This window comes from Neovison vison, chromosome 12, assembly GCF_020171115.1.
Source record: "Neovison vison isolate M4711 chromosome 12, ASM_NN_V1, whole genome shotgun sequence".
NCBI classification, from domain to species: domain Eukaryota; kingdom Metazoa; phylum Chordata; class Mammalia; order Carnivora; family Mustelidae; genus Neogale; species Neogale vison.
This window is the reverse complement of record NC_058102.1, coordinates 25,278,358-25,304,600: the sequence shown is the minus strand read 5'-3', so window position 1 is coordinate 25,304,600 and position 26,243 is coordinate 25,278,358. Positions and strand designations below refer to the sequence as shown.

Genomic DNA, 26,243 nt, shown 5'->3' with positions numbered 1-26,243 from the left:
CAATATGCAGTAACAGTCATCTTACAGGCAATACAATTGCACTAGATTCATATCTCTCAATAGTTACCCTGAATGTAAATGGGCTAAATCCCCCAATCAAAAGACAAGGGGTATCAGAATGGATAAAAAAACAAAACCCATCAATATGCTGTCTACAGGGGCACCTGGGTGGCTCAGTGGTTAAAGCTTCTGCCTTTGGCTCAGGTCATGATCCCAGGGTCCTGGGATTGAGCCCCGAATTGGGGATGTCTGCTCAGCAGGAAGACTGCTGAGAACTTTCTCTCTGCCTGCCTCTCTGCCTACTTGTGATCTCTCTCTGTCAAATAAATAAATTAAAAAAAAATGCTGTCTACAAGAAACTCATTTTAGACCCAAAGACACTTCCAGATTTAAAGTGAGGGGCTGGAAGACAATTTACAGACTAATATCCTCGATGAACACAGATGTGAAAATTCTCACCGAAATACTAGCCAATAGGATCCAAAAGTACACTAAAAGGATTATTCACCACGACCAAGTGGGATTTATTCCAGGTCTGCAAGTTTGGTTCAACATCTGCAAATCAATCAATGTGATACAATACATTAATAAAAGAAAGAACAAGAACCATATGATACTCTCAAAAGATGCTGAAAAAGCTTTTGACAAAGTACAGCATCCCTTCCTGATCAAAACTCTTCAAAGTTTAGTGACAGAGGGCACATACCTCAATATCATCAAAGCCATCTATGAAAAACCCACCGCAAAAATCATCTCAATGGAGAAAAACGGAGGGCTTTTCTGCTAAGGTCAGGAACACCGCACCGATGTCCATTATCACCACTGCTATTCAACATAGTACTAGAAGTCCTAGCCTCGGGGTGCCTGGGTGGCTCAGTGTGTTAAAACCTCTGCCTTCGGCTCAGGTCATGATCCCAGTGTCCTGGGATTGAGCCCAGCATCGGGCTCTCTGCTCAGCAGGAAGCCTGCTTCCCCCTCTGTCTCTCTTTGCCTTTCTCTCTGCCTACTTGTGATCTCTGTCTGTCAAATAAACAAATAAAATCTTTAAAAAAAAATCCTAGCCTCAGCAATCAGACAACAAAAAGAAATTAAAGAAATTTGGCAAATTCTTTGACAAATTGGCAAAGAAGAAGTCAAACTACCACTCTGCAGATGATACGATACTATATTTGGAAAACCCAAAAGACTCCACTCCAAAACTGCTAGAACTTGTACAGGAATTCAGTAAAGTGTCAGGATATAAAATCAATGCACAGAAATCCGCTACATTTCTTTACACCAACAACAAGACAGAAAAAAGAGAAATTGAGGAGTCAATCCCATTTATAATTGCACCCAAAACCATAAGAAACCTAGGAATAAACCTAACCAAAGAGGCAAAGAATCTATATTCAGAAAACTATAAAGTACTCATGAAAGAAATTGAGGAAGACACAAAGAAATGTTCCATGATTATGGACTAAATATTGTGAAAATGTCTATGTTACCTAAAGCAATCTACACATTTAATGCAATCCCTATCAAAATCCCATCCATTTTTTTCAGAGAAATGAAACAAATAATCCTAAAATTTATATGGAGCCAGAAAAGACCTCGAATAGCCAGAGGAATATTGAAAAAGAAAGCCAAAGTGGGTGGCATCACAATTCCAGACTTCAAGCTCTATTACAAAGCTGTCATCATCAAGACAGTACGGTACTGGCACAAAAACAGACACATAGGTCAAAGGAACAGTATAGAGAACCCAGAAATAGACCCTCAACTCTATGGTCAACTAATCTTCAACAAAGCAGGAAAGAATGTCCAATGGAAAAGTGACAGTCTCTTCAACAAATGGTGTTGGGAAAATTGGACAGCAATTTTTGAAAATTGCTCAATTTTTGAAAATAGACTCAAAATGGATGAAGGACCTCAATGTGAGAAAGGAATCCATCAAAATCCTTGAGGAGAACATAGGCAGCAATGTCTTTGACCTCAGCCACAGCAACTTCTTCCTAGGAACATTGCCAAAGGCAAGGGAAGAAAGGGCAAAAATGAACTACTGGGACTTCATCAAGATCAAAAGCTTTTGCACAGCAAAGTAAACAGTTAACAAAACCAAAAGACAACTGACAGATGGGAAAAGATATTTGCAAATGACATATCAGATAAAGGGCTAGTATCTAAAATCCATAAAGAGCTTATCAAACTCAACACCCAAAGAACAAATAATCCAATCAAGAAATGGGCAGAGGTGGGCGCCTGGATGGCTCAGTGGGTTAAGCCTCTGCCTTCGACTCGGGTCATGATCTCAGAGTCCTGGGATTGAGTGCCGCATCAGGCTCTCTGCTCAGCAGGGAGCCTGCTTCCTCCTCTCTGCCTGCCTCTCTGCCTGCTTGTGACCTCTCTCTGTCAAATAAATAAATAAAATCTTTAAAAAAAATAAAAAAAAAAGAAATGGGCAGAGGACATGAATAGTCATTTCTGCAAAGAAGACATCCAGAAGGCCAACAGACACATGAAAAATTCCTCCACATCATTTGGCATCAGAGAAATACAAATCAAAACCACAATGAGATACCACCTCACACCAGTCAGAATGGCTAAAATTAACAAGTCAGGAAATGACAGATGCTGGCAAGGATGCGGAGAAAGGGGAACCCTCCTACACTGCTGGTGGGAATGCAAGCTGGTGCAACCACTCTGGAAAACAGCATGGAGGTTCCTCAAAATGTTGAAAATAGAACTACTGAAACTCTGTACTCATTAAACATTAACTCTCCATTCCCTGTGGACGTTCAGAGCATGCCACCTCACAATATGCCACTTTGACATGGTGATTATTTTGAGTTAAAGGCATGTGAAAAACAGCAAATGCAAGAAGTGCATTCTGACCTTCCTTTTTCCTCCTGAAAGCAGGACCTAAAACTATCATGTGAAGTATGCCCTCCTTATACCAGAGGAAGAATCAGTCCTGTCATCAGAGAGGAAGTTGAGTCCAGGAAAAATCTGTACAAACAGACTTGGTTAAACTAGACCCTTCCACATCAGAATTTCTCTAGGATTAACTGCTCTATTCCAATCTCTTTGTTTTGTCACATTCTCACAGTTTATTGCTTTGTCCAACCTACTATATAAGCATTTGGGTCAAACTGTCTGGGTCTTCATTCTTGGGAGGGCTCCTCTACATGTAAAAGTTGGTAGATAAAATTTATATCTTTATCTCTTAATGATCTGTCTTCTGTCCATCTCAGCAGGAGACTCTGAGAGGATAAGAGAAGAAATTATATACCCTATACCTTTATACCCTATTCCCTCATCCCCCAGGCCCTGGTAACCCCCATTCTATTTCCTGTCCCTGTGATTTTGACTACTCTATGAACTTCATGTAGGAGGAAGTATACAATATTTGTTCATTTGTGGCTGTCTTATTTCACTTAGCATAATGTCTTTAAGGTTCAACCACATTGTAGCATGTCAGAATTTCCTTCCTTCTGAACGCTGAGTAACATTTTATTGTATGTGTGTACCATACTTCGTTTGTCAATGGACTTGAGTTGCTGCCACCTTTTGGCAATTATGATAATGCTGCTATGAACAAGGGTGTACATTATCAGTTGATAATTATCTGCTTTCACTTCTAGAATTGGAATTGCTGGATCATGTAATTCTATGTTTAATTTTTTGAGGAAATGCCATATCATTTTGTACAGCAACTGCACCATTTCACAGTCCCATCAGCAGTGTACAGGAATTCCAATTTCTCCACATTCTTGCCAACACTTGCTACCCTCCGTTTTCTATTTTGTTAAAGATTTATTTATTTATTTTAAAGGTGGGGGGGGACACAGGAAGAGAGAATATTTCAAGCAGAGTCCCCACCGAGTTCCGAGCCCAGCTGGGGGCTCGAAACTCATGACCCTGAGATCATGAACTGAGCCAGAATCAAGAGTCGGACACTTAACTGACCGAAGTACCCAGGTGCCCCTGTTTTTGTTTTTTAATAGTCATTCTAGTTGGTGTGAAGTGGTATAGAGTTAAAGTTGTTTTGCTTTGAAAGAGCAAAGCTCTGAAAGTTGTTTATATTTGTTCCCATTCTGTATTCAAACCATTCTACAGGTCCCCACGTCTCCACACATAAGCCTCTTTCAAGATCACCAAAATCCTTGATCATGCTGAATCCAATGGTCACTATTCAGTCTTCAACTCACACAACTTCCATGTAGTATTTGACATAACTGAACACTCTTAAAACATTTTCTTCATTTGGTTTTCTTTTTTGTTTTTTAAGATCTTATCTATTTATTTGAGAGAGAGAGAGAGAGAGAGAGAGCACAAGCAGTGGGGAGGGGCAGACACAGAAGGAGAAGCAGACTCCCTGCTAAACAGTGAGCCCCATATGCGACTCGATCTAGGACCCTGGGATCATGACCTGAGCTAAAGGCAGATGACTTTTTTTTTTTTTTTTAGATTTTATTTATTTATTTGACAGAGAGATCACAAGTAAGCAGGAGGGGTGGGGGTGCATATCAGGCACCCTTCTGTGCAGAGAGCTCGATGCGGGACTCGATCCCAGGACCCTGAAATCATGACCTGAGCTGAAGGCAGAGGCTTAACCCACTAAGCCACCCAGGCACCTCCGAAAGCAGATGCTTAACTGACTGAGCCACCCAGGCACCCTTTATTTGGTTTTCTGAATACCACTTTCTCTATGTTCTCTTCCCTCACTGGATATTACTTCTCCAACTCTTTTGCTGGTTTCTTGTCAACTTTGCCCTCTCACACCTCTCTTCTTCTCTCTACCTATATTTCCCATGTAATCTTACCCAACTGAAAGGCTTTAAAAATCATTTAGACCTTGACAACTCACAAATGTATATATCCAGCTCTGACCTCCCACCTGACCTCCAGACTTGGGTACCCAACTTCCTACATAACACATCTAATAGGCATCTCAAGCTCAACTTAGCCAACATGTTTAAAAATGAACTCCTGGTTTTTCCCACCAAACCTGTTCTTCCCTTAGTTTTTACTTACTTCAATAAATAGCAGTTCCATTCTTCCAACTGCTCAGGCCAGGAGTTATCTTTGGAAATCTTTATCCTCTCTTCCTCTCATTCCATAACAAACCTAGTCATCTCTGCCTTAAACTATATCCAGAATGCAACCTCATTGTCCTTCTTTCACAGCCATCTAGATAGCCCCTAGATAGTTGATATAATAAAATCCAGGAGGATAATCAAGCACATTTTCTGGACACTGTTACACAGAATACACAGAGAAGAAGACACAGTCCTTCCCTTTTTGGTACCTTAAAACCTGTAATCTGATTACCATCTTTATTCCTTCATTCAACAAAAACTGATTTCACTACACTATCAGAGGCATGAATAAAAGTTAACTTTAAATGGGTTGTGCTTTGAAATGTTCTCTAAACCAGTTACTCAAAGATTTCTAAGACAGCTACTTGAGTTATTACAATTTAAAAGTGTTTTCTTACATCAAGTCAATGTGGTGAAATATGTCAACACTCAATGGAATTTCACCTGAATAAAGTTTTTTTAAAACGGTAAACAATGGACATTGGGGAGGGTATGTACTATGGTGAGCGCTGTAAATTATATAAGACTGATGAATCACAGACCTGTACCCCTGAAACAAATAATACACTATAAGTTAATAATAAATAAATGAACAAATAAATAAATAAAATGGTAAACAGCACTACAGAGCCATTTGCATTTTTCTTCTAAAGAATAATTCCATTCACATCATTTGAAAAATAATACTAGTTTCCCAACTAGGTATTTAATGTAAAATAAAATGGAATTTTTTTAAAAGATAGAAAGGTACTTTAATTGGCATAAGAATTCTAAATGTAGGGGTACCTGGGTGGCTCAGGAGGTTGAGTGTCTGCCTTTGGCTCAGGTCATGATCTCAGGACCCTGGAATTGAGTTTTGCATGCTCCTCCCTGCTCAGCGGGGAGCCTGCTTCTTCCTCTCCCTCTGCCTCTCCCTCCCTCCTCCTGCTCACACTCTCTCTCAAATAAATAAATAAAATCTTAAAAAAAAATTCTAGAGGCTCCTGGGTGGCTCAGTGGGTTAAGCCACTGCCTTCAGCTTAGGTCATGATCTCAGGGTCCTGGGATCGAGCCCCACATCGGGCTCTCTGCTCAGTGAGGAGCCTGTTTGCCACCCCCACCCCCGCCTACTTGTGATCTCCCTCTCTGTCAAATAAATAAATAAAATCTTTTTAAAAAAACTCTAAATGTAGATCTTAAATCTTTGATCTCCAGGCATTTGTTTATATTTTAATTGATATTTAAAAGATGGAAGACCCATTTTTAAAAACTTTAAATATATTATTATTTTTTTTTAAAGATTTTATTTATTTATTTGACAGAGAGAAATCACAAGTAGGCAGAGAGGCAGGCAGAGAGAGAGAGAGGGAAGCAGGCTCCCTGCTGAGCAGAGAGCCCGATGCGGGACTCGATCCCAGGACTCTGAGATCATGACCCGAGCCGAAGGCAGCGGCTCAACCCACTGAGCCACCCAGGTGCCCCTAAATATATTATTATAATAATAACTCATTAAATTTCTATATCTCTTTCTGGCTTTCAAAGTTGCTCTCATAAACATCATTTTATCAAACTCTAATACTAATCCTATGAGTCAGCTATTGTGTTATCTTCATTTTAAGATATTTTCTTTGTAACATCTTGTAAATATGGATTCATGATTGTCAGATTGGTCTACTGCTCAAATAAAATGATAAAAACTCTACTTATTACAATAATAATATTAATAGGGTGCCTGGCTGGCTCAGTGGGTTAAGCCACTGCCTTCAGCTCAGGTCGTGATTTCAGGGTCCTGGGATCAAGTCCCGCATCGGGCTCTCTGCTCCGCAGGGAGCCTGCTTCCTCTTCCTCCTCTTTTTCTCTCTGCCTGACTGTCTGCCTGCTTGTGATCTCTCTCTGTCAAATAAATAAATAAAATCTTAAAATAATAATAATAAAAATAATATTAATGCAATATTATATTACTAATGTAATCATATATGATTACATTGTTATATATTATATATAATATTACTAATATAATAATATTAATGGTAATTAGCATTACCATTTATTAATTACCTCAGTTTTATCATATGTAAAATAAGGTCAATAATTCTACCTCCTTCAAAGGATTGATAAGAAATATATGCACTTAAAACATAATATTTATATGTCTGGTTTATTTTTCAGATAGAGGCTCAAATGACGGACTGTCCATTTCAAAACCAGACTTAACAATCTTAACAAGAGATAATCAACAAACAGGGAGCTTGGGTGGCTCAATCAGTTAAAAGTCTGCCTTTAACTCAGGTCATGATCCCAGGGTTCTGGGATTGGGCCCCACATTAGGCTCCCTGCTCAGCGGGGGGCCTGCTTCTCCCTCTGCCTGCTGTTCCTCCTACTTGTGCTCTCTGTCAAATAAATAAATAAAATTTTAAAAAATAGATAATCAATAATGAAGGTCTTAGGACCTGGCCCAGTCTTAAAGTAACCCCACCTCTCTGTGGTAGGCACCACGTGTGTGAAGAAATGATTCATTCATTCATGAAATATTCATCAGGCACAGTTCTGGGCTCTGGAGAGATATGGTGAAGAGGACATAACTCTGCCCCCATGGACCTTATACTATAATTGGGGAAAGACAGGAAGGAAAACATGAAGGAAGAAGAGGGAGGACAGAGACAAGGGAAGGAAATAAAAAGTATGGATAGTGGTAACTATGACGATAAAAATAAAACAAGACATTGTAATAGAATGATGGGGGTATATATTTGGCTTCTTTGGATTGGGAGATCAGGGATGGTCTTTCTGAGGAGGCGACATTTGCACTGAAACTAGAATAATGATCAGGAAGAACTAATACGGCAGAAAAATATTCAAAGCAAAGTGTACAGCAAAAGCAAAGAATCAAAAGGAGGAATGGGTTTGGTTGTTAAAGGAATAGATAGGCCAAAATGGCTAGGGAACAAGTGACATGGCATGGTACTTGAGGAGGATGGAGGACCTACAGGAGAGGAAATGACAGAAGGACTTGCAGTTCATGGTAAGAAATGTGGATTTTATTCCTGGTACAAGGGCAACAGTAGGATAGCCAATGGCATGTTTCTAGGTAGAGTGAACAGAAGCCATGCTTAAGACATGCATCAAATGAGAAAGCCAGGCAGCCAATAAAGCCCTAGATAAACAGACATACCTACTGCCCATATGACAACCTGAACTCCTTTACTGAGTGCCAATTATAAGCCAAGCACTGTGAATGCAAAATAACCAAGTTACGTTGCATTGCTTTTCAAGCAGGAAGAGTTGGAAATGAAGAAATGATAGACTTTTGAAAAGAGCAGCAACTTGCAGTGGTCTTGAGAAGTTACAGCAGGCTCGAAACAAACAAATTAGTGTATATCAGGGATTCTCAATTGACATTTTGGACTAGATAATTCTCTGTTGTGGGGGCTGTCCTGTGCATTGTAGGATGTTTAGCAACATCCCTGGTCTCTACCCAGTAGATAACAACACACCACTCCCCTAGACATGACAACCAAAAATGCCTTCAGATATGGCCAATGTCCCTCACCGGGCAAAATCACCATTGCTAGAGAACTTACTGGTATAACTGACAGCTTTAACCCTATACAATCTTGAGACATATGGTCTTTTTTTTTTTTTTTTAATTTATTTATCAGATGGGGATCACAAGTAGGCAGAGAGATAGGCGGGAAGGTGGGAGGACAGAAGCAGGCTCCCTGCTGAGCAGAGAGCCCGATGCGGGGCTCGATCCCAGGTCCCTGGGACCACGATCTGAGCCGAAGGCAGAGGCTTTAACCCACTGAGCCACCCAGGTGCCCAAGACATATGTTTTAAGACAGGTTGGAGTATTTTAATTTCCAAGTTCAGAAATTGTAGCAGTAGTAGGTAAAAACATTGTGAAAAGTTTAGTTCCATTATTTCATTTACCTTTGAGGGCTGACACAATTCCATGATTATTAAGTTAAAAACTATGACTGTCTTAAGCCCATTCTATGTGCCAAGCATTGCTTTTGGGACTGGATATATAAATGATCAAGTAGATTAAAAAATCTTCCCTTGGGGTGCCTGAGTGGTTCAGTCAGTTAAGTGACCGATTCAGCTCAGGTCATGATCTCAGGGAGGTGACATCAAGCCCCCCAACTACTCTGTGCTCAGCATGGAGTCTGCTTAGGATTCTCTCCCTCTCCTTCCCTCTCTGCACCCCTTCCCCACCTCACCCCCCCACACACCCTTAGCTCTCGGAAGCTCTTTCCCTCTCTCCCTCTCTCTCTCCAATAAAAATACATAAATAATTTTTTTTCCCTTATAGACCTGATACTCTCATGGGAGATGTAGGTCAAATGACATAGGAATGACATTTAGAATGTTAAAAAGTGGTAACTGCCAGAGGACAGTTAGGAAGAGGGATAGAGAATGCCAAGGTGGGGAAAGATAGAATTTGAAATAGGAAAATCTCAAAAAAGTGATATTTAAGTAAAGACTTAAAAGGAACAGAAAGCAAAGGGAACATCTGGTACAAAATCCCTAAAGCAAGAGAGGGGCTGGGTTTGTTGTAGAATAACCAAAAAAGCCAAACCAGGGTGGCTGCTCAGCTATGATAAATTATGCTTCAATTAACCTCCGATCTGGCTAGAATAAAGTTTTCTGATTGGCTTCATGGTCAGCTTTGAAACGGAAAATATCCTGATATAGTTTCTTGAGGATTGGGGAACAGGGTAGGGAAGCATTGGTCCTGAGCGCCTTAAAACTCTTTGAAAATGTAAAGTAATTCCAGATATTTTACCTAGAAGTAGCTCCTGAGGTGTGTCTCAAATAGAGGAAATGGTCTTCACACGCTCTCTTTTTCCATTTTTTTCTTTTTGGTTTCATCTAAAATGAAAGCAAATTTTCTGATTAAAACACAGAAAAATATTGGTCCAAAGTGAATAATTTTTAGAAAAGTAAATTATAGGCGGCGTCTGGGTGGCTCAGTCTGTTTAATGTCTGCCTTCAGCTCAGGTCACAATTTCTGGGTCCTGGGATCAAGCCCCACATCACGCTTCCTGCTCAGAAGAGAGTCTGCTTTTCTCTCTCTCTCCTTCTGCCCCTCCGCATGGCTAATTCTCTCTCTCTCTCTCTCTCTCAAATAAATAAATAAAATCTAAAAAAAGAGAGAGAGAGAGGGAGATATGGTGCCTGGGTGGCTCAGTTGTTAATCATCTGCCTTCTGCTCAGGTCATGATCCCCAGATCCTGGAATCAAGCCCTGCGTCAGGCTCCCTGCTTGGTGGGAAGCCTGCTTCTCCCTCTCCCACTCTCCCTGCTTATGTTCCCTCTCTCACTGTCTCTCTCTCTCTCTCTCTTTCTTTGTCAATTAAATAAATAAATAAATCTTTTTTTTTAAAAGAGAGAGAGACGTCAACTATAATTTGCTAAGACTGAGATGTATTATTACCTGATCAAAGAAATAGATGGGCTCAATGTCCAAAGATTTAACTTCAGTCAAGTCTCCCATTCTGCTATGAGACCTAAGAAGGAGAAATTAGAACTCTGACAAGTTATCATGTTTGTGGCTGATATTTCAAAGTACTTCATAGTTTTAAAGTTTAGATATTTTATTTTCAATGAAATATTTAAAAATTTTGGGATGGGGGAATACAACTCTTCCTTTATCTACAGCTTCACCTCATGGGCTATCAGCTCAACATAAATGTGATCAGAAGGATCACATGCTATGGGCAAATAAAGCAGTAGCATGTCACTGCCAAGTTTCTCAACCTTGGCACCACTGACATTTTGAATCAGATGATTCTTTGTGGTAAGAAGCTACCTTGTGTCTTGTAGAATGTTCAGCAGCCTCTCTGGTCTATACCTTCCAGACACCAGTAGCACACCTTTTTACCCAGTGCTGACAAAAAAATGTGTCTCCTGACATTGCCAAATATGTCTTGGAAATCAAAACTGCCCCTGGTAGAGAATGACTATGCCAATGCAATGGCCAAGAAAAAAGGTTTGATGTGGAAGGAAATAGTGAAGATAAGTAACACTGCTGATGACAGGGCCATTAACAGCAATGCCACTCAAAATGTGGTCCCTGGACAAGGGGCCTCAGCATCACCTGGGACTTCATTATAAATGCAAATCCACACTCAAATTTAATGTATACTGTGTCAGAATCCCAGGGGTGGTATCCAAGAGTCTGCGGTTGAACAAGCCCTCCAGGTGATTCTGAAAAATGCCCAAGTTTGGGAAGCACTGACCAAGGTGACCCATTTTACCAAGCAGGCTGTGAAAACCACTCTCGTGACTGGAGGAGAAAGTCTGGGGCTGGCTAACGCAAAGTTAACGGGTCTCCTGGATTTGCAATGAAAAAGATGGATCAGCACACAGTGGAGGACCTGGTAGCAGCCACAGCATCAATGGACTGGGAAATGTCCATTGGATGGATTGGGGATCGTTAGCTATTACTATTATTATTAAAGAAAATGTTCAGAGGCCCAGGTTGGACTAGCCCTTCCTTAAAGAGAAGTTGAAGAATCCCTTTAAAATGAAGATTGGAGGGAGAACAAAACTTGTATCTACCTAAACATCTATATCTCACTGTCCTGCCAGAGTAGCTAAAGATTCTGCTTTGAGTAAATTCAGTATCTCAAAAATCTTTTGTTAAAATGTAAAAATATAGGCATTTACATTGTAACACATATACATTCATAAAAAATCTCATGTCCTGAAATATTGTGCACTAAAAATAAAAGGGTTTATGGGAAAAATAAGGTAGGGCACACCACTTAAAATCTATGCTACTTTGGAACCAGAGCAAAAAACAAAAACAAAACCAAAAAAACACATGCCAGTAATTGGCACCTCAGGAGAAACTTAAACAGCTCAGGCAGGCACTTATAGCCAGATGCTGCTTTGGATATTAAAACAACAACAACAACAACAATAACAACACACACACACACACACACAAGAGGAGGGGTGCCTGGGTGGCTCAAAGGATTATGCATCTGCCTTCAGCTCAGGTTAGGATCCTAGGCTCAGCAGGGAGTCCACTTCTCCCTCTCCCTCTGCCTCTTCCCCTGCTTGTGCATTCTTTGCCTCTCTTTCTCTCTTAAATGAACAAAACAAAACAAAAAAAACAAAAACAAAAGCAAAAAACCCCATAAGAATAGAAATGCAAACTTACAGGTACTGAAATAATGTGGATGAAGTAGCTCCTTGCCAGTGGGGTTGCATTAAAGTGGGCACAGAAAGAAGTGAAACCTTAATATTGTTAAGATGGCAATACTCTGCAGATCATCTACAGATTCAGTGTAATCTCTTTCAAAGTTTCAATGGTCCTTTTCACAGGATTGACATGCTAACATTTCTAATATTCATAAGGCAATTCAAGAATCTAGAATAGCCAAAATAATCTCGAGAAAAGAACAAATTTGGAGGATTCACACCTCCCAGTTTCAAAACTTACAAAAGCTACAATAATCTAAAGAGGTACTGCCATGAATATAGATATATAGATCAGTGAATTAGAGTTGAGTCTAGAAATGAACCCTCAAATTTATGGTTAATTAAGTTTTGGCAAGGGTGCCACACAATTCAATGAAAGAAAAAATAGTCTTTTCAATATATGGTAACAAGGCAACTGGATATCTACATGCAAAAGAATAAAATCAAACCCTACTGCACAGTGTATACAAAAAATCAATTCAAAATGGATCACGGAATGGAAAAAACGTTTGCAAATCATATATGTAATAAGGGTCTAGTATTCAGAATATACAAAGAACTCTTAAACTCAACAATACAAAGAGAAAAGATGACTGACTCAATTTAAAAATGGCCAAAGATTTGGATAGACATTTCTCCAAAGAACATGTGCAAATGGCCAATAACACATGAAAAGATGCTCAACATCATTAGTAATTAGCTAACTGCCAATCAAAACCAAAATGAGATACCACTTTACACCTATTAGGATGACTATAATTTTAAAAAAGACAATAGTAAGTGATGGCAAGGATATGGAGAAATTAGAAACCTCATACACTGCAGGTAGGACTGTACAATGGTACAGTTGCCTTTGAAAACAGTCTGGTAGTTCACTGAAATGTTAAACAGAATTATCCCATAAGACTCAGACTCAGCAACTGCATTCCTAGAGAAGATCCAAGAGAAATGAAAATATATTATGTCCACATCAAAACTTACAATGTTCATAGTAGCATTATTCACAATAGCCAAAAAATAGAAATAACCCAAATGTCTATCAATTGATGCATTAAAAATATTCTATAATTAGACAGTGGTAATGATTATACAGTTGTAACATATTAAAAACCTCAGAATTATACCCTTAAAATGCTTAATTTTCTTTAAAAAGGAGTACCCAAGCGCCTCAACCAGTTCCAGCTTCTACCCCTAACAACCTAGAGATGTCAAATTCCAAAATCATGTCCTCCCAAATATCTAAGTGCCTTAAAAAGTACCAACCTTCTGTCCCACCAGCTTCTGCAATTTTCAGACCCAAAGAATATTAGAGATCTGTTGGTTCTGACTCCAAATTAACCTTATACAAGAGTTCCATTCAGAACTTCAAGACCAGCTGATTCCATTTGTGTCTTTTATCTCAGTCAACCTCAGTCACTGGAAACATTAAACTTGCAATTTCTGGATTAAGAGAGCCAACTGAGCATTAAGTCCTCCACATTCTGGAATTTGTATAAGTTGGGATTTATTTTTAATTACCAGAAATTTAACAACACAAAAATATATTATCTTACATATTTGAAGGTAGAGTAACTAGTCTAGGGCTTTCCAATACAGTAGCTGAATATCACCAAGGGCTCAGCACCATCCCATCCTTCTGTTATGTGTTCTTCAGATTTCAACCCCCCAGAATCATTTTCAGATTTGAGAAAACCTAAGAGAAGGAAAGGGGCTGTTTTTTCTTTTGTCTTTTTTTAAAACTTAGGAAACCTTTCCCAGAAGTTTTCAAAGGCTTTTTAAAACTTATTTATTTTGTTACTATATAATTATATGAAAAGTTTTTTGAGTATAGCTGACACACAGTGTTACATTAGTTCTAGGTGTACAACATAGTGATTCAACTTCTCTACACATTATGCCTTGCTCACTACAAGTGTAGTTACCATCTGTCACCATACAATGCTATTACAATATCACTGACTATATTCTCCATGCTGTAACTTTTATTTTTAAAAAATTTTTAAAGATCTAATCTTTATATAATCTTTACACCCAATGTTGGGCTTGAACTTACAACCCTAAGAACAAGAGTCACACGCTCCAGCAACCGAGCCAGCTAGGTGCCTCTGTACCGTTTATTCCCATGACTTACTCATTCCGTAACTGGAAACTTGTATCCCCTACTCCTCTTCACCTACTTTGGCCATTCCTTCCTCCGCCTTCCTTCTGCAACCTTCAGTTTGTTTTCTTTGTTTATTCATTTATTTTGTTTTTTAAAGTCTACATATGAGTGAAATCATATGGTATTTCTTTTTCTCAGTCTGAATTATTTCATCTAGCATTATATCTTCTAGGTCCATCCATGTTATTGCAAATGGTGAGATTTCATGCTTTTTATGGCTGCATATTATTCTATTGTGTGCATGCATGTGTGTGTGTGTGCATATATATGTGTGTTAATGGACACTTCGATTGTTTCTATATCTTGGCTATTTTAAATAATACTATAATAAACATAATGGTATATATATCTTTTTAAATTAGTATTTTCATTTTCTTTGGGTAAATACCCAGTAGTAGAATTATTGGATCATATGGTATTTCTATTTTTAATTTTTTGAGGGACCTCTATACTGTTTTCCACAATGGCTGTATCAGTTTACATTCCTGATGACAGTGCATGACAGTTCTTTTTTCTCCACCTCCTCATCAACACTTATTATTTCTTGTGTTTTTTTATTTTAGTCATTCTGATAGGTGTGATACTTCACTGTGGTTTTGATTTGCATTTGCCTGATGATTAGTGATGTTAAGCATCTTTTTATGTGTCTGTTGGTCATCTGTATGTCTTCTTTGGAAAAATGTCTATTCAGGTCCTCTACCCATTTCTTAATCAGATTGTTTTTGGGGTGTTGAGTTGTATAAGTTCTTTATATATTTTGGACTTTAACCCCTGATTAAATACATTTTTTCCAAGTATCTTCTACCACTCAATGATTTTTCTTCATGTCTCATTGACCAAAATTGCAACATGTCTTTCCTAAACAAATCACTGGGAATTATCGAAACTGTTGTGTATTAGCTCAGCCCAACCAGGATGTACCCTTGAAGATACATTCATCTGGTGAGGCACACAGTTAGGCAGAGAAGAATGGACAAGTGAACTAAGGAAGGATTATGTTAGCAAGGGAAAAACTAAAATGAATTCTGGGTAGGCTTCAACAGTGTCCCTTACGGGCATCTAATGTCTACTGGCTTTCCATCCATTCACATTAAAGCAAAACTTCCTAGTGGACAAAGCCTTCCCCACAAACACAGACATCACAGTTCTTCCACTGCATCATTGTAAAATATGAACAGGCAAGCAACACCATCTGTCATTTAAGGAAAACGTGCAACGTGGAAGTGAAAGATCATAATAAATTATTCTACTTTTTTTTAAGATTTTATTTATTTATTTGACAGAGAGAGATCACAAGCAGGCAGAGAGGCAGGCAGAGAGAGAGAGGAGGAAGCAGGCTCCCTGCTGAGCAGAGAGCCCGATGCGGGCCTCGATCCCAGGACCCTGAGATCATGACCTGAGCTGAAGGCAGCGGCTTAACCCACTGAGCCACCCAGGCGCCCAATTATTCTACTTTCAATCATGGTATAGTAACTGACAATGGACACAAGACCTTCCACCATAAACAATTATCAAACTGGGCAAAATAAATAACTGTTTTTAGATATTCATCAATAGGAACTATATAACTGTTATCCCTAACCAAAGACAAACAAATGATGAAGCTTCATGATTATAATGGTGTTTTGCCAGAGGAGCACTTTCCACGGGGAAAGGCCAAATAAACCATGGTATCTGCACCAAGGAGATGGAGATATCAGATATCAGTGAGAAGGCAGCTGCACTGAGAAGTCTGCAAAGGAAAAGACTCCACAAAAACAAAGAACTATTAGGAAGAGAACAACCATGGAGTACCTATGGGCTGAGAAACGATCAGAGGTTCAACAGGGATGGGAGATACCAGTGTTTCATCCAACCACACTGGAAAGATCTAATTACCCCAGAAATTTAGTAGACACCCCAGAAAGTCCAGGTTTTATGAACAGGATTAATCTAGCTATATAGTAGCACTATTCAAGAGAACTATAATGAAAGAAATGTTATTTAAAAAAAAAATTTCTAGTAACCTCTTGGGAAAAAAAAGTAAAAATAAACAGACAAAATTAATGTAAATAAAAGATTTTATTTTACCCAAAGTATCTAAAAAGTTACCATTTCAACATGTAACCAATAAAAGAGATTATTTTTTTTCCAACATAGGAGACTTTTTAAAAAGATTTTATTTTTTAAGTAATCTCTACACCCAATGTGGGCCTGAAACTCAGAACTCAAATTTTTTTTTTTTTTAAGATTTTATTTTATTTATTTGAGAGAGGGAGACAGTGAGAGAGAGCATGAGCGAGGAGAAGGTCAGAGGGAGAAGCAGACTCCCCATGGAGCTGGGAGCCTGATGTGGGACTCGATCCCGGGACTCCAGGATCACACCCTGAGCCGGAGGCAGTCGTTTAACCAACTGCGCCACCCAGGCGTCCCAGAACAAGGGTTATACTCTCTACCAATTGAGCCAGCCAGGAAGCCCATCAACTTGGAAGATTATTGAGTTCACAGTCTCTTTTTCAAACTAAGTCTTTGAAATTCAGTGTTCATTTTTTTAAAAAAGATTTTATTTATTTATTTGACAGAGAGATCACAAGTAGGCAGAGAGGTAGCCAGAAAGAGAGAGAGAGTGAGAGAAGAAAAAGACTCCCTGCTGAGCAGAGAGCCTGATGCAGGGCTTCATCCTAAGACCCCGAGATCATGACCTAGGCCGAAGGCAGAGGCTTAACTCACTGGACCACCAAAATTCAGTGTTCATTTTACACTTAAAACACACTTCAATTTGGACTAGTCCATTTCAGTTACTTAACAGCCATACATGGTTAGTAAATTTCATATTAAAGAGTCACTCAGAATAGTGTCTGTAGTGGCTAGGATAAGATAACAAATTACTAGACATGAAAAGAACTGGAAAACATGACTCTTAGCCAGGAGAATAAGTTGTAAACACAGAAATGAGATGATGAAAATAGGGGATGAGAACCTGAAAGCAGCTATTATGTATTTAAATATTAATAGGAAAACATAAATGTAATAAGCTAACAAATAGAAAATCTTAATAGAGAAATAGACACTATGAAAAAGCAAAATGGAAATTCTAGAACTGAAAAATATAGTATCTGAAATGAAAATTAACTGGATAAGCAATGGAAACCATCCAAACTGAAGCAAAGGGAAAAAATAAAAATAAAAAACAAAGCAAAGTCAACCAAACCTCAGTAACTGTTAGAAAATATCAAGTTGTCTGATGCAATGTCTGCTGAAGTCCAGCTTCCTGGTTTATAGGTGCCTGAATCCTCATATGTGGAAAAGGCAAGGGATCTTTTAGGAGCCTCTTTTGTAAAAATACATAAGGACTCTCTTCTCATGACCTAAGCACCACCCAGAAGCTCCACTTTCAAATACCATCAGATTGGGGTTAGTTTTCAACATATGAATTTTGGGGAGACACATTCAATCTATGGCATCATATAAAAAAAAATCTGTGGGGTCCTCCATAATTTTTCAAGTGTGAGTTTTCTGAGGAGACCAGAAGTTTCAGAACCTGTCTAATCCTTCTCCATATTACAACATCACTCACAATATATTCTGAGTTCAACTCAGCCTACGTCAACCTTTAACATCAAAATAACCCTCAACTTCTTTTTTTTAAAAAGTAGGGTCCAGGGATGCCTGGATGGCTCAGTTGGTTGGACGACTGCCTTCAGCTCAGGTCATGATCCTGGAGTCCCGGGATCGAGTCCCGCATCGGGCTCCGAGCTCCGCGGGGAGTCTGCTTCTCTCTCTGACCTTCTCCTCGCTCATGCTCTCTCTCATTGTCTCTCTCTAATAAATAAATAAAATCTTAAAAAAAAAAAGTAGGGTCCATGCAGGGCATGAACTCATACCCCTGAGATTAAGAGCTGAGCTGAGATCAAGAGTTGGGTGCTTAACCAACTAAGCCACCTAGGCACCCAATCCTCATTATTTAATAAGCAGTGGGGAAACTTTATCAGGAGAGATGGGAAAAGGGAGCCTATGAATGGTACTGTTATTTGTCTCAAGTATTTCATGCTATTCTTATCTTTCTTTTAAGAACTCTTAATATTGATTCCTATGTATCCCTGACTAATAAACACTTGAAGCTTCCATGTGGGTAATGATACTCCTGACATGTTGGCCATAGGAATATTGCTTGCAACCATGTATGTCTTCCCCAAAGTCCACAGCCTTAATATACGAATGCTACACAGAGAGTATGGGGAAAGTAAAGAAGTACTATTATTAAGTATCTAACTCTTCTCCAGTTACAAAAAGAACGTGTTGAAAAATAAAAGGTAACTTAGGATATTGTTGGACAGAAATAAAGTAGGGAAAGGATTATAGAAAAGCATGGGGTGAAGAGTCACTTTTAGGGGTGCCTTGGCAGTTCAGTCTGTTAAGTATCTGACTCTGGATTTTGGTTGCGGTCATGATCTCAGGGCTGTGAGATTGAGCTCCACATTGGGCTCTGCACTGGGCATGGAGCCTGCTTAAGATTCTCTCTCTCCCTTTCCTTCTGCCCCTCCCTCTGCCCCTCTCTCTTTAAAAAAAAAGGAGGGGGGTGTGCCTGGGTGGCTCAGTGGGTTAAGCCTCTGCCTTCGGCTTAGGTCATGGTCTCAGGGTTCTGGGATCGAGCCCCACATCGGGCTCTCTGCTCAGCAGGGAACTGGCTTCCCCTTCTCTGCCCACCTCTCTGCCTACTTGTGATCAAATAAATAAATAAATAAATAAATAAAATCTTAAAAAAAAAAAAAAAGCCCCATTTAATTTCAAGAAAGGCTCTCTCCAGGTGAACAAAAGTGGGAAGCACTGCAAGTCATTGATAAAGTTGGTTTGGGATAAAAGATCTTTTCCTTCTTGAGCTGGTATTCAGGATAGTTCACCCCAGCCTCTTGTGAGGATCCCTTCTTGGTGCTTTCCAACAAAATTGCTCTCACTAAAGTTATCAGTAGCCTCCTGATGGCTAAAATCAATGGCCTATCAGCAGCTGATAGAATTGACCAAAACTTTGTTCTGTAAAACTTTCTTCTCTCCTTATTTCCATATGACTATTCTCTAAAGCATTTTCTCCTTCTTGTCCTATTATTCCTCTGTAGTTTTCTTTTTTTTTTTTAAAGATTTTATTTATTCATTTGACAGAGAGATCACAAGCAGACGGAGAGGCAGGCAGAGAGGGAGATAGAGGGAAGCAGGCTCCCCGCCGAGCAGAGAGCCCGATGTGGGACTCGATCCCAGGACCCCGAGATCATGACCTGAGCCGAAGGCAGCGGCTTAACCCACTGAGCCACCCAGGCGCCCATCCTCTGTAGTTTTCTTTCTTTTTTTCTTTTTTTTTTTTAAGATTTTATTTATTTATTTGACAGACTGAGATCACAAGTAAGCAGAGAGGCAGGTAGAGAGAGAGGGGGAAGCAGGCTCCCCACTGAGCAAAGAGCCCGATGTGGGGCTCGATCCCAGGACCCTGGGATCATGACCTGAGCTGAAGGCAGAGGCTTTAACCCACTGAGCCACCCAGGCGCCCCCTCTGTAGTTTTCTTAACAGAATTCCCACTCTCATCGTAAGCAAACAAAATCCCTGAACTTTAGTGTCCTTCTGGGTTGTGTTGTTTTGGGCCCTTTACTTTCTTTTTTTTTTTTTTTTTAAGATTTTATTCATTTGACAGAGAGAGAGATCACAAGTAGGCAGAGAGGCAGGCAGAGAGAGAGAGGGGAGGAAGCAGGCTCCCTGCGGAGCAGAGAGCCCCATGCGGGGCTCGATCCCAGGACTCTGGGATCACAACCTGAGCCGAAGGCAGAGGCTCTAACCCACTGAGCCACCCAGGCGCCTCTGGGCCCTTTTCTTTTCTCCCTGAACTACCACATCCACAGCCTTCTACCATTCACAAGTCCTAAAAACTTACATGTCTGTATCTTTGGACCCATATTTCTAACTGTCTACTAGATATCTTTGCCCGGATGCCCTGCAGACATCTCAAACTTAAAATGTCCAAAGCTTATCTTCCCCTCAAACTCTACCAAACTTACTCCTCCTCCTTCAGTCCCTATCTCAGGGAGTGGTACCACTATCCACCCAGGAACCCAAGCCAGAAACCTGGGTGTCATCCTCAATTCCTACTTCTCCACATTTAATGAACCACTAAGTTCTAATTCTATGTTAAAAATGTTTCTGCAATCCAACCTCTCCTCTCTAGCCCCCCAACATATAAGTTCTGATCATTACTGTTATTAATAATAAACATCTTAGCAAGTCTCCCCTACTGTGAGGCTCTGTCATTTCCAATTCTTTCTTTAAACTAGAGACCAGCGGACTTAAAGATTTCACTGTTCAGAAAGGTTTAAAAAATGGTTTTAATAATTGACAAAGTATGGCTTTTTAAAAAAATTTTTGTCGGGTCACAAAACCCAACATCATCTACTCTTATCACTTCATAATAATTTTAAATGACTACTGGACTTCAGAAAATAGAAAGTACCACACTTTGATAGAAAACAGTTCTTTAAATATAGTTGACTTTTTATTTTATTTTATTTTTTTAAAGATTTTATTTATTTATTTGACAGAGAGAGATGACAAGCAGGCAGAGAGGCAGGCAGAGAGAGAGGAGGAAGCAGACTCCCTGCTGAGCAGAGAGCCTGATGCGGGGCTCGATCCCAGGACCCTGAGATCATGACCTGAGCCGAAGGCAGCAGTTTAACCCACTGAGCCACCCAGGTGCCCCAATATAGTTGACTTTTTAAATAAAAGTGTACTGGATAAGAACCATGCTCTAGAATTTAAACTGCCATCACAGTAATCTGTAGCTAGCTTGAAAATCTCTGTATTATATAAACATTTAAATTTATCCATATACTCTACATGCATACCCTTTTACTGGCTTTTAATGGCTACATAGTATTCATTGTGTTGACATGTTACTGGCATGTCTATTAGCCTTCTATTTTAGGCATTTTTAAAAATAATAAACTTTAAACATCCCTGTCACATATCATCTCCAGGCCTTATATAATAAAAACCATTCTCTTTAGGGTGACATAAGAAGCCCTTTATAATCTGGCCTCAATTGACGCCTCAGAAAGCACTTACTCTAAACATGTCATATCCTCTCTTGCCTTTATGCCAGTGGCTCTCAACTGGGACTAATTCCCTGCCCCCTTCTACAGGGGACATCTGGCAATGTCTATATTACTATCTGAATTTTGTTACGCCCAAAATTCACACATTGAAGCCCTAACCCCTATGTGATTAGGTATGGAGATTATATATATACACACACATCTATATGGGCATATATATAGCATATTCATGTATATGCCATACCATCCATACATTTTTAAGAGTTATATAGCATTTTTTTAAAAAGATTTTATTTATTTATTTATTTGAGAAAGAGAGAGCACACAGTGGGGAGGAGCAGAGGGAGAGGGACAAGGAGACTCCCTACTGGGTGGGGAGCCCAACCTGGGGCTCAATACCAGGACCACAGCATCAGACCTGAGCCAAAGGCAGATGCTTAACGGACTAGGCCACTCAGGCACCCCATATAGCATTTTCTAAACCATAAAGATATGAAAAAAATATCCTTACTCTTAACATTCAGCAATCAAGGGCACCAGGGTGGCTCAGGGGATTAAGCCTCTGCCTTTGGCTCAAGTCATGATCACAAGGTCCTGGGGTAGAGCCCCGCATCGGAGCTCTCTGCTCAGCAGGAAGCCTGCTTCCCCCTCCCTCTCTGCCTGCCTCTTTGCCTACTTGTGATCTCTCTCTCTCTCCGTCAAATAAATAAATAAAATCTTAAAAAAAAATTAAGCAATCAAGTTTTCCCAATTTTTTCTTAACACATTTCTTGCTAACTCATTGCCAAAGGTCAATAATACATAAGTGTACCTTAGGATATCTAAGCCATCAATGTAAAATTTTCAAGAGCATGGCTTACTAACAGTAATGTTAACTAACACTTACCACTATTGTGTAAGATAGTGTGCTATCATAGGTGCTTTCTCTCCATATTGAGATTTAACTTCCATATCCTTTGTGGTACTATTATTATACTCATTTTAGAAATAAGGAAACCTCAGTAATGCCAGTTAACACAAAGGAAACAAAATGGCAGAAATCACGTGACTTGTCCAAAGTCATACCACTAGCAAGTACTTCAAAATAAAAAATAAGGCTGGGGCTAAAAATGTTCATTTTTAGGATCCAGATTTTCTCAGCAAAAAATTAAATTTTTAGACAATATAGTAACTGTCCTATTATATCAGGGAACCTGATGGCTTAGTCAACAGAGCATGTGACTCTTGATCTTGGGATTGTGAGTTCAAGCTCCACATTGGGTATAGAGATTACTTAAATATAAAATATTATAAAAATGTTTTATAATTGGAAAAATACTTCCCTAAGGAAAATAATGTTTTTTGTCTACTAATCTAGCTAACCATCTGAGACAAAAATTACTTTATGTAGTTTTTTATGTAGTTTTCTGGAAAAAATATAGGCTATGCTGGTATTTACATTTTTTTTACTTAGATTCTTAGTTCTCTTAGATTCTTTGGTTTTCAACATTTTTCATTCCTTTGCCCTATTGAATTTCCTCTTGTAGAGGAAACCAAATGAGGAAAATAAGAACTGTCATTTTAAGTACTTAAGTTACCTCAAACACTGAAGTGTCCTGGAAAATAATCATCCAGTAAATATCCATTACCATACTGTTAAGATATAAACTGTTTTTATACTAAAAGTTTTATTTTCTTGCCTCTTTTTCAAGAAAGGGGAAGTAGAGTACAATCCCTTTGCAACAAAGAAACTATGTTTTATCATTGCACTTTAGCATTTTTCTTTTACTGAAAAAATATTATTTTGACATTGATAATTCTGTAGATCAACCTATATCTCCAGCATCCCTTTCTGAAAATTCATTTACCAATGCTACGGTTCTGTTTCTGTTCTCCAGGACCCTGTGTCTCCTGGACAGGGTCTGAGATCGTAGCCATAGTCCAAGTGTTCCCAGAATTTAGAGAGGAACTGCAAAGACTTACAACAAGCTTTGCAGGCATTTTTGATGTGGGATATTTTATTGTTAAGGTTGTTCAAAAGCTTCAGGCAGTAACTTTGCACCTGGAAAGGGTGAGAGCTTTGATTTCTCCTGAGCTTGAGGAGCCACATTGTTGCCCCTAGTCTGAAGATCTTTCAGACTCTTAAATCTCTCAGCTTTGTGATGGATGAGCTCAGAATAGGAAATAATTAATATATGACTTAAGGAAAGTATTACCACCTTATGTTATTCATATTTATTTACATGTCTGTCTCATTGAATCTGAAGTTTCTTGAAGGTACAGAGTTGTGTCGTTCCTTTTTAATCATCCATCAAGAAAAATTACTTCGAGTCTACAATCAATCACTGATTTGTAAAATCAATTTACTGATTTGAAATTTCAATTGGGAAGGCAGAATACCGAATTATTAAACTTTTGGTGCCTGATGACCTGTGCTTAGATTCTGCTATTCACTTACTATATGATCTGATGCAAGCTCACAAAACTTTCTAATTTCCTCAACTCGAAAGTGGATAAAATGAAATAAAGGACTTAGAGCTTTTAAAGTTCTATTTATATAATAAATATTTCCTGAGCTCAGACTAAGCTCTAGGGTGCTAGTAATAGAGTACAAAATACGCAGGATTCCTGTTCTTACGGAGCTCAGGTAGTTGGGGAGACAGACATAAAACAATTTATCGAACCGATTACATTACAAATCGCCATGAAAAAAGGTTAAAACTTCAACAAGAGGTCGTAAAAGGAGATTTAGATTACTGAGTAAGGAGTCTCAGAGCGAGTGGCATTTAAGCGGATTTTTGAAGGGTGAGGAGATTCATTTCCTCACCTCCTTCTCGTTCCTCAGCTCTCCTGAATCCAGCTTCCATCTTTCTACCTAAGTAGTTCTTACTAAAGTTTCACTGGCCTCCATGTTACTATACACAACAGACCTTCCTTAGTCCTCTTACTTGACCTCCCAGCAGCACTCTGCAGTTAATCACTCCCTCCGTCTTCAGACGCGGTCTTCCCTTGCCTTCTCTAATAAGAAACCCGTCCTGACTGCCTCTTCAGTCTCTGCTGCAGGTTTTTCTCCTTAAGTGCCTGGACAGCCTCGTCGTGAACTGTAATTGTGAAAAACAACGCAATCCTTTTGAGTCATAAAAAAGGTGTACAAGCAAACACATTTTTGGGGGGCTTCTCTTCGCTTCCGGTACGCTTCATATTACCGCGAATATAAAACTTTTCCGTTCCAGCAGACACGCTCTTCCCTCTTGCGCGCTGGACCTGGCCACAGGGCAAAGAACAGGTATTCAACTTGACCCAACGCCGACACATTTGCCCGGGAAACGCCCAAGGCGCGGGACAAAAAAAGGGGCTTCGGTCCAGCTCCGCCGGCGCTTCAGAAACTACACCTGAGCGACTTTTCCAAGTATAGTCCCGCGCACTTTCGCGCTCGAGCTGCGCAGATGAGTCCTCCCACATCCCAGCGTTCCCTGCTCTCCAACCATCGAGAGCAGCTTCCGGCGTCGCTGGTGTGGGTGGGTGAAGAAGGAGCGGGCCCTCGCCGCTCTGTCTCACTCTCTCTCGCGCTCTCTCGGGCAACATGGCGGGCGTGGAGGAGGCAGCGTCCTCCGGGAGCCACCTGAATGGCGACTTGGATCCAGACGACAGAGAAGAAGGAGCGGCCTCTACAGCTGAGGAAGCAGCCAAGAAAAAAAGACGGAAGAAGAAGAAGAGTAAAGTGGCTGCCACAGGTAAAGGGAGTTTTATGTGTTTCCAGTCGCCGCCGGGGGTGGTCGAACGGCTCGGCCCAGGCCCGGCGGGGGTGACAGAAAGTGAGGATTCGAACACTGCTCTGGACTGATTCCCAGGACCGAGCGTGTGTCAAAACCAGGTTACAGATTTCTAGTGTGAGGAAAAGGCAGCTTCTCTTTCTGTGGAACTAGGGAGCTGTTGGGGTGTGGTGAATAGGGTGCCTCAGCTGGTCGTGAGGTTCTGGGGTTGCTGGGCCTGAGCCCTTAGACGTGCCAGAACTCAGCTCCCGCACAGATCGTGCAGCGGACTCGAAGCTGAGCACAGGGCTCAGTCCTGTCACCCTTCTGGCGGTTTGCCCTCCTCAAAAATCTAGTTCTGACCCCACACGGTCGCCTCTTTGCTGAAGGTATCTGGAACATACTTTCCAGGATGGGGGTGGAGTGGGCAAGTCTCAGTGTCCTGGCCGCACCTCCCCCCACCTCCCGGGTTTACAGAGGAATTTCTGTTGCCGGCTGCGCTTTTGAGGTGTGTGTATATGTGTGTGTGCCCACGCGGTCATGTCACCGAGTAGTAATTGCAGAATATGTGGTAATGTTGCGAATTTTCATCTGCCTGAACCATAGCATCGTCAAGCTTCAGGGTTTTCAGGCCTGAATTGTGATGCCATTTGCAGGTAGTTCGGATAGAATATTCTATAGACTGGAATGGAACTTCTCTAAATCCACTGGTAAGGCAAGGAAAACAGCTGAAAGTTTACACTTGGATTCCGTTATGCGTTAGGAGCTTAAATGTTTTATTTTAAGAAGTCAGTGTTTTTTTGTTGTACGTGGTCCTTCGTTTTAGGAAAACAATGTTTGTACCTGTTTTTAAAATCAGTCACACGAGGATTGAGAGACAAATGGAGAAGCCGTAAGTGATGAAGGTGAAGATGAGAGAGGTTGGAAAGGGTTAATGTATATCTTTCTGAAATTTTTATTAAATGGAAGTTGAAAAGGGAAAGTTGTTGGTGCTGGGACCCTTCCAGAG

General features: G+C 40.0%; 2 protein-coding genes across 3 annotated transcripts in view; one reads left to right on the top strand and one right to left on the bottom strand.

The window, feature by feature from the left end:
• LOC122892093 overlaps positions 1-24,922 on the bottom strand; it is a 66,199-nt gene extending 41,277 nt beyond the window's left edge. The window contains exons 1-4 of the mRNA XM_044228236.1: positions 24,689-24,922; positions 24,413-24,583; positions 10,497-10,569; positions 9,847-9,932 (exon numbers count right to left, since the gene is read on the bottom strand). Of these exons, the coding sequence (XP_044084171.1) occupies positions 9,847-9,932; positions 10,497-10,556 (146 nt within the window). The 5' untranslated portion in view covers positions 10,557-10,569; positions 24,413-24,583; positions 24,689-24,922. The remainder of the gene's footprint in view (positions 1-9,846; positions 9,933-10,496; positions 10,570-24,412; positions 24,584-24,688) is intronic.
• A 61-nt stretch (positions 24,923-24,983) lies between these two features.
• METAP2 (methionyl aminopeptidase 2) overlaps positions 24,984-26,243 on the top strand; it is a 32,028-nt gene continuing 30,768 nt past the window's right edge. For both annotated transcript variants that reach the window (XM_044228665.1, XM_044228664.1), the window contains exon 1: positions 24,984-25,216. In XM_044228665.1, the coding sequence (XP_044084600.1) occupies positions 25,066-25,216 (151 nt within the window). In that variant the 5' untranslated portion in view covers positions 24,984-25,065. The remainder of the gene's footprint in view (positions 25,217-26,243) is intronic.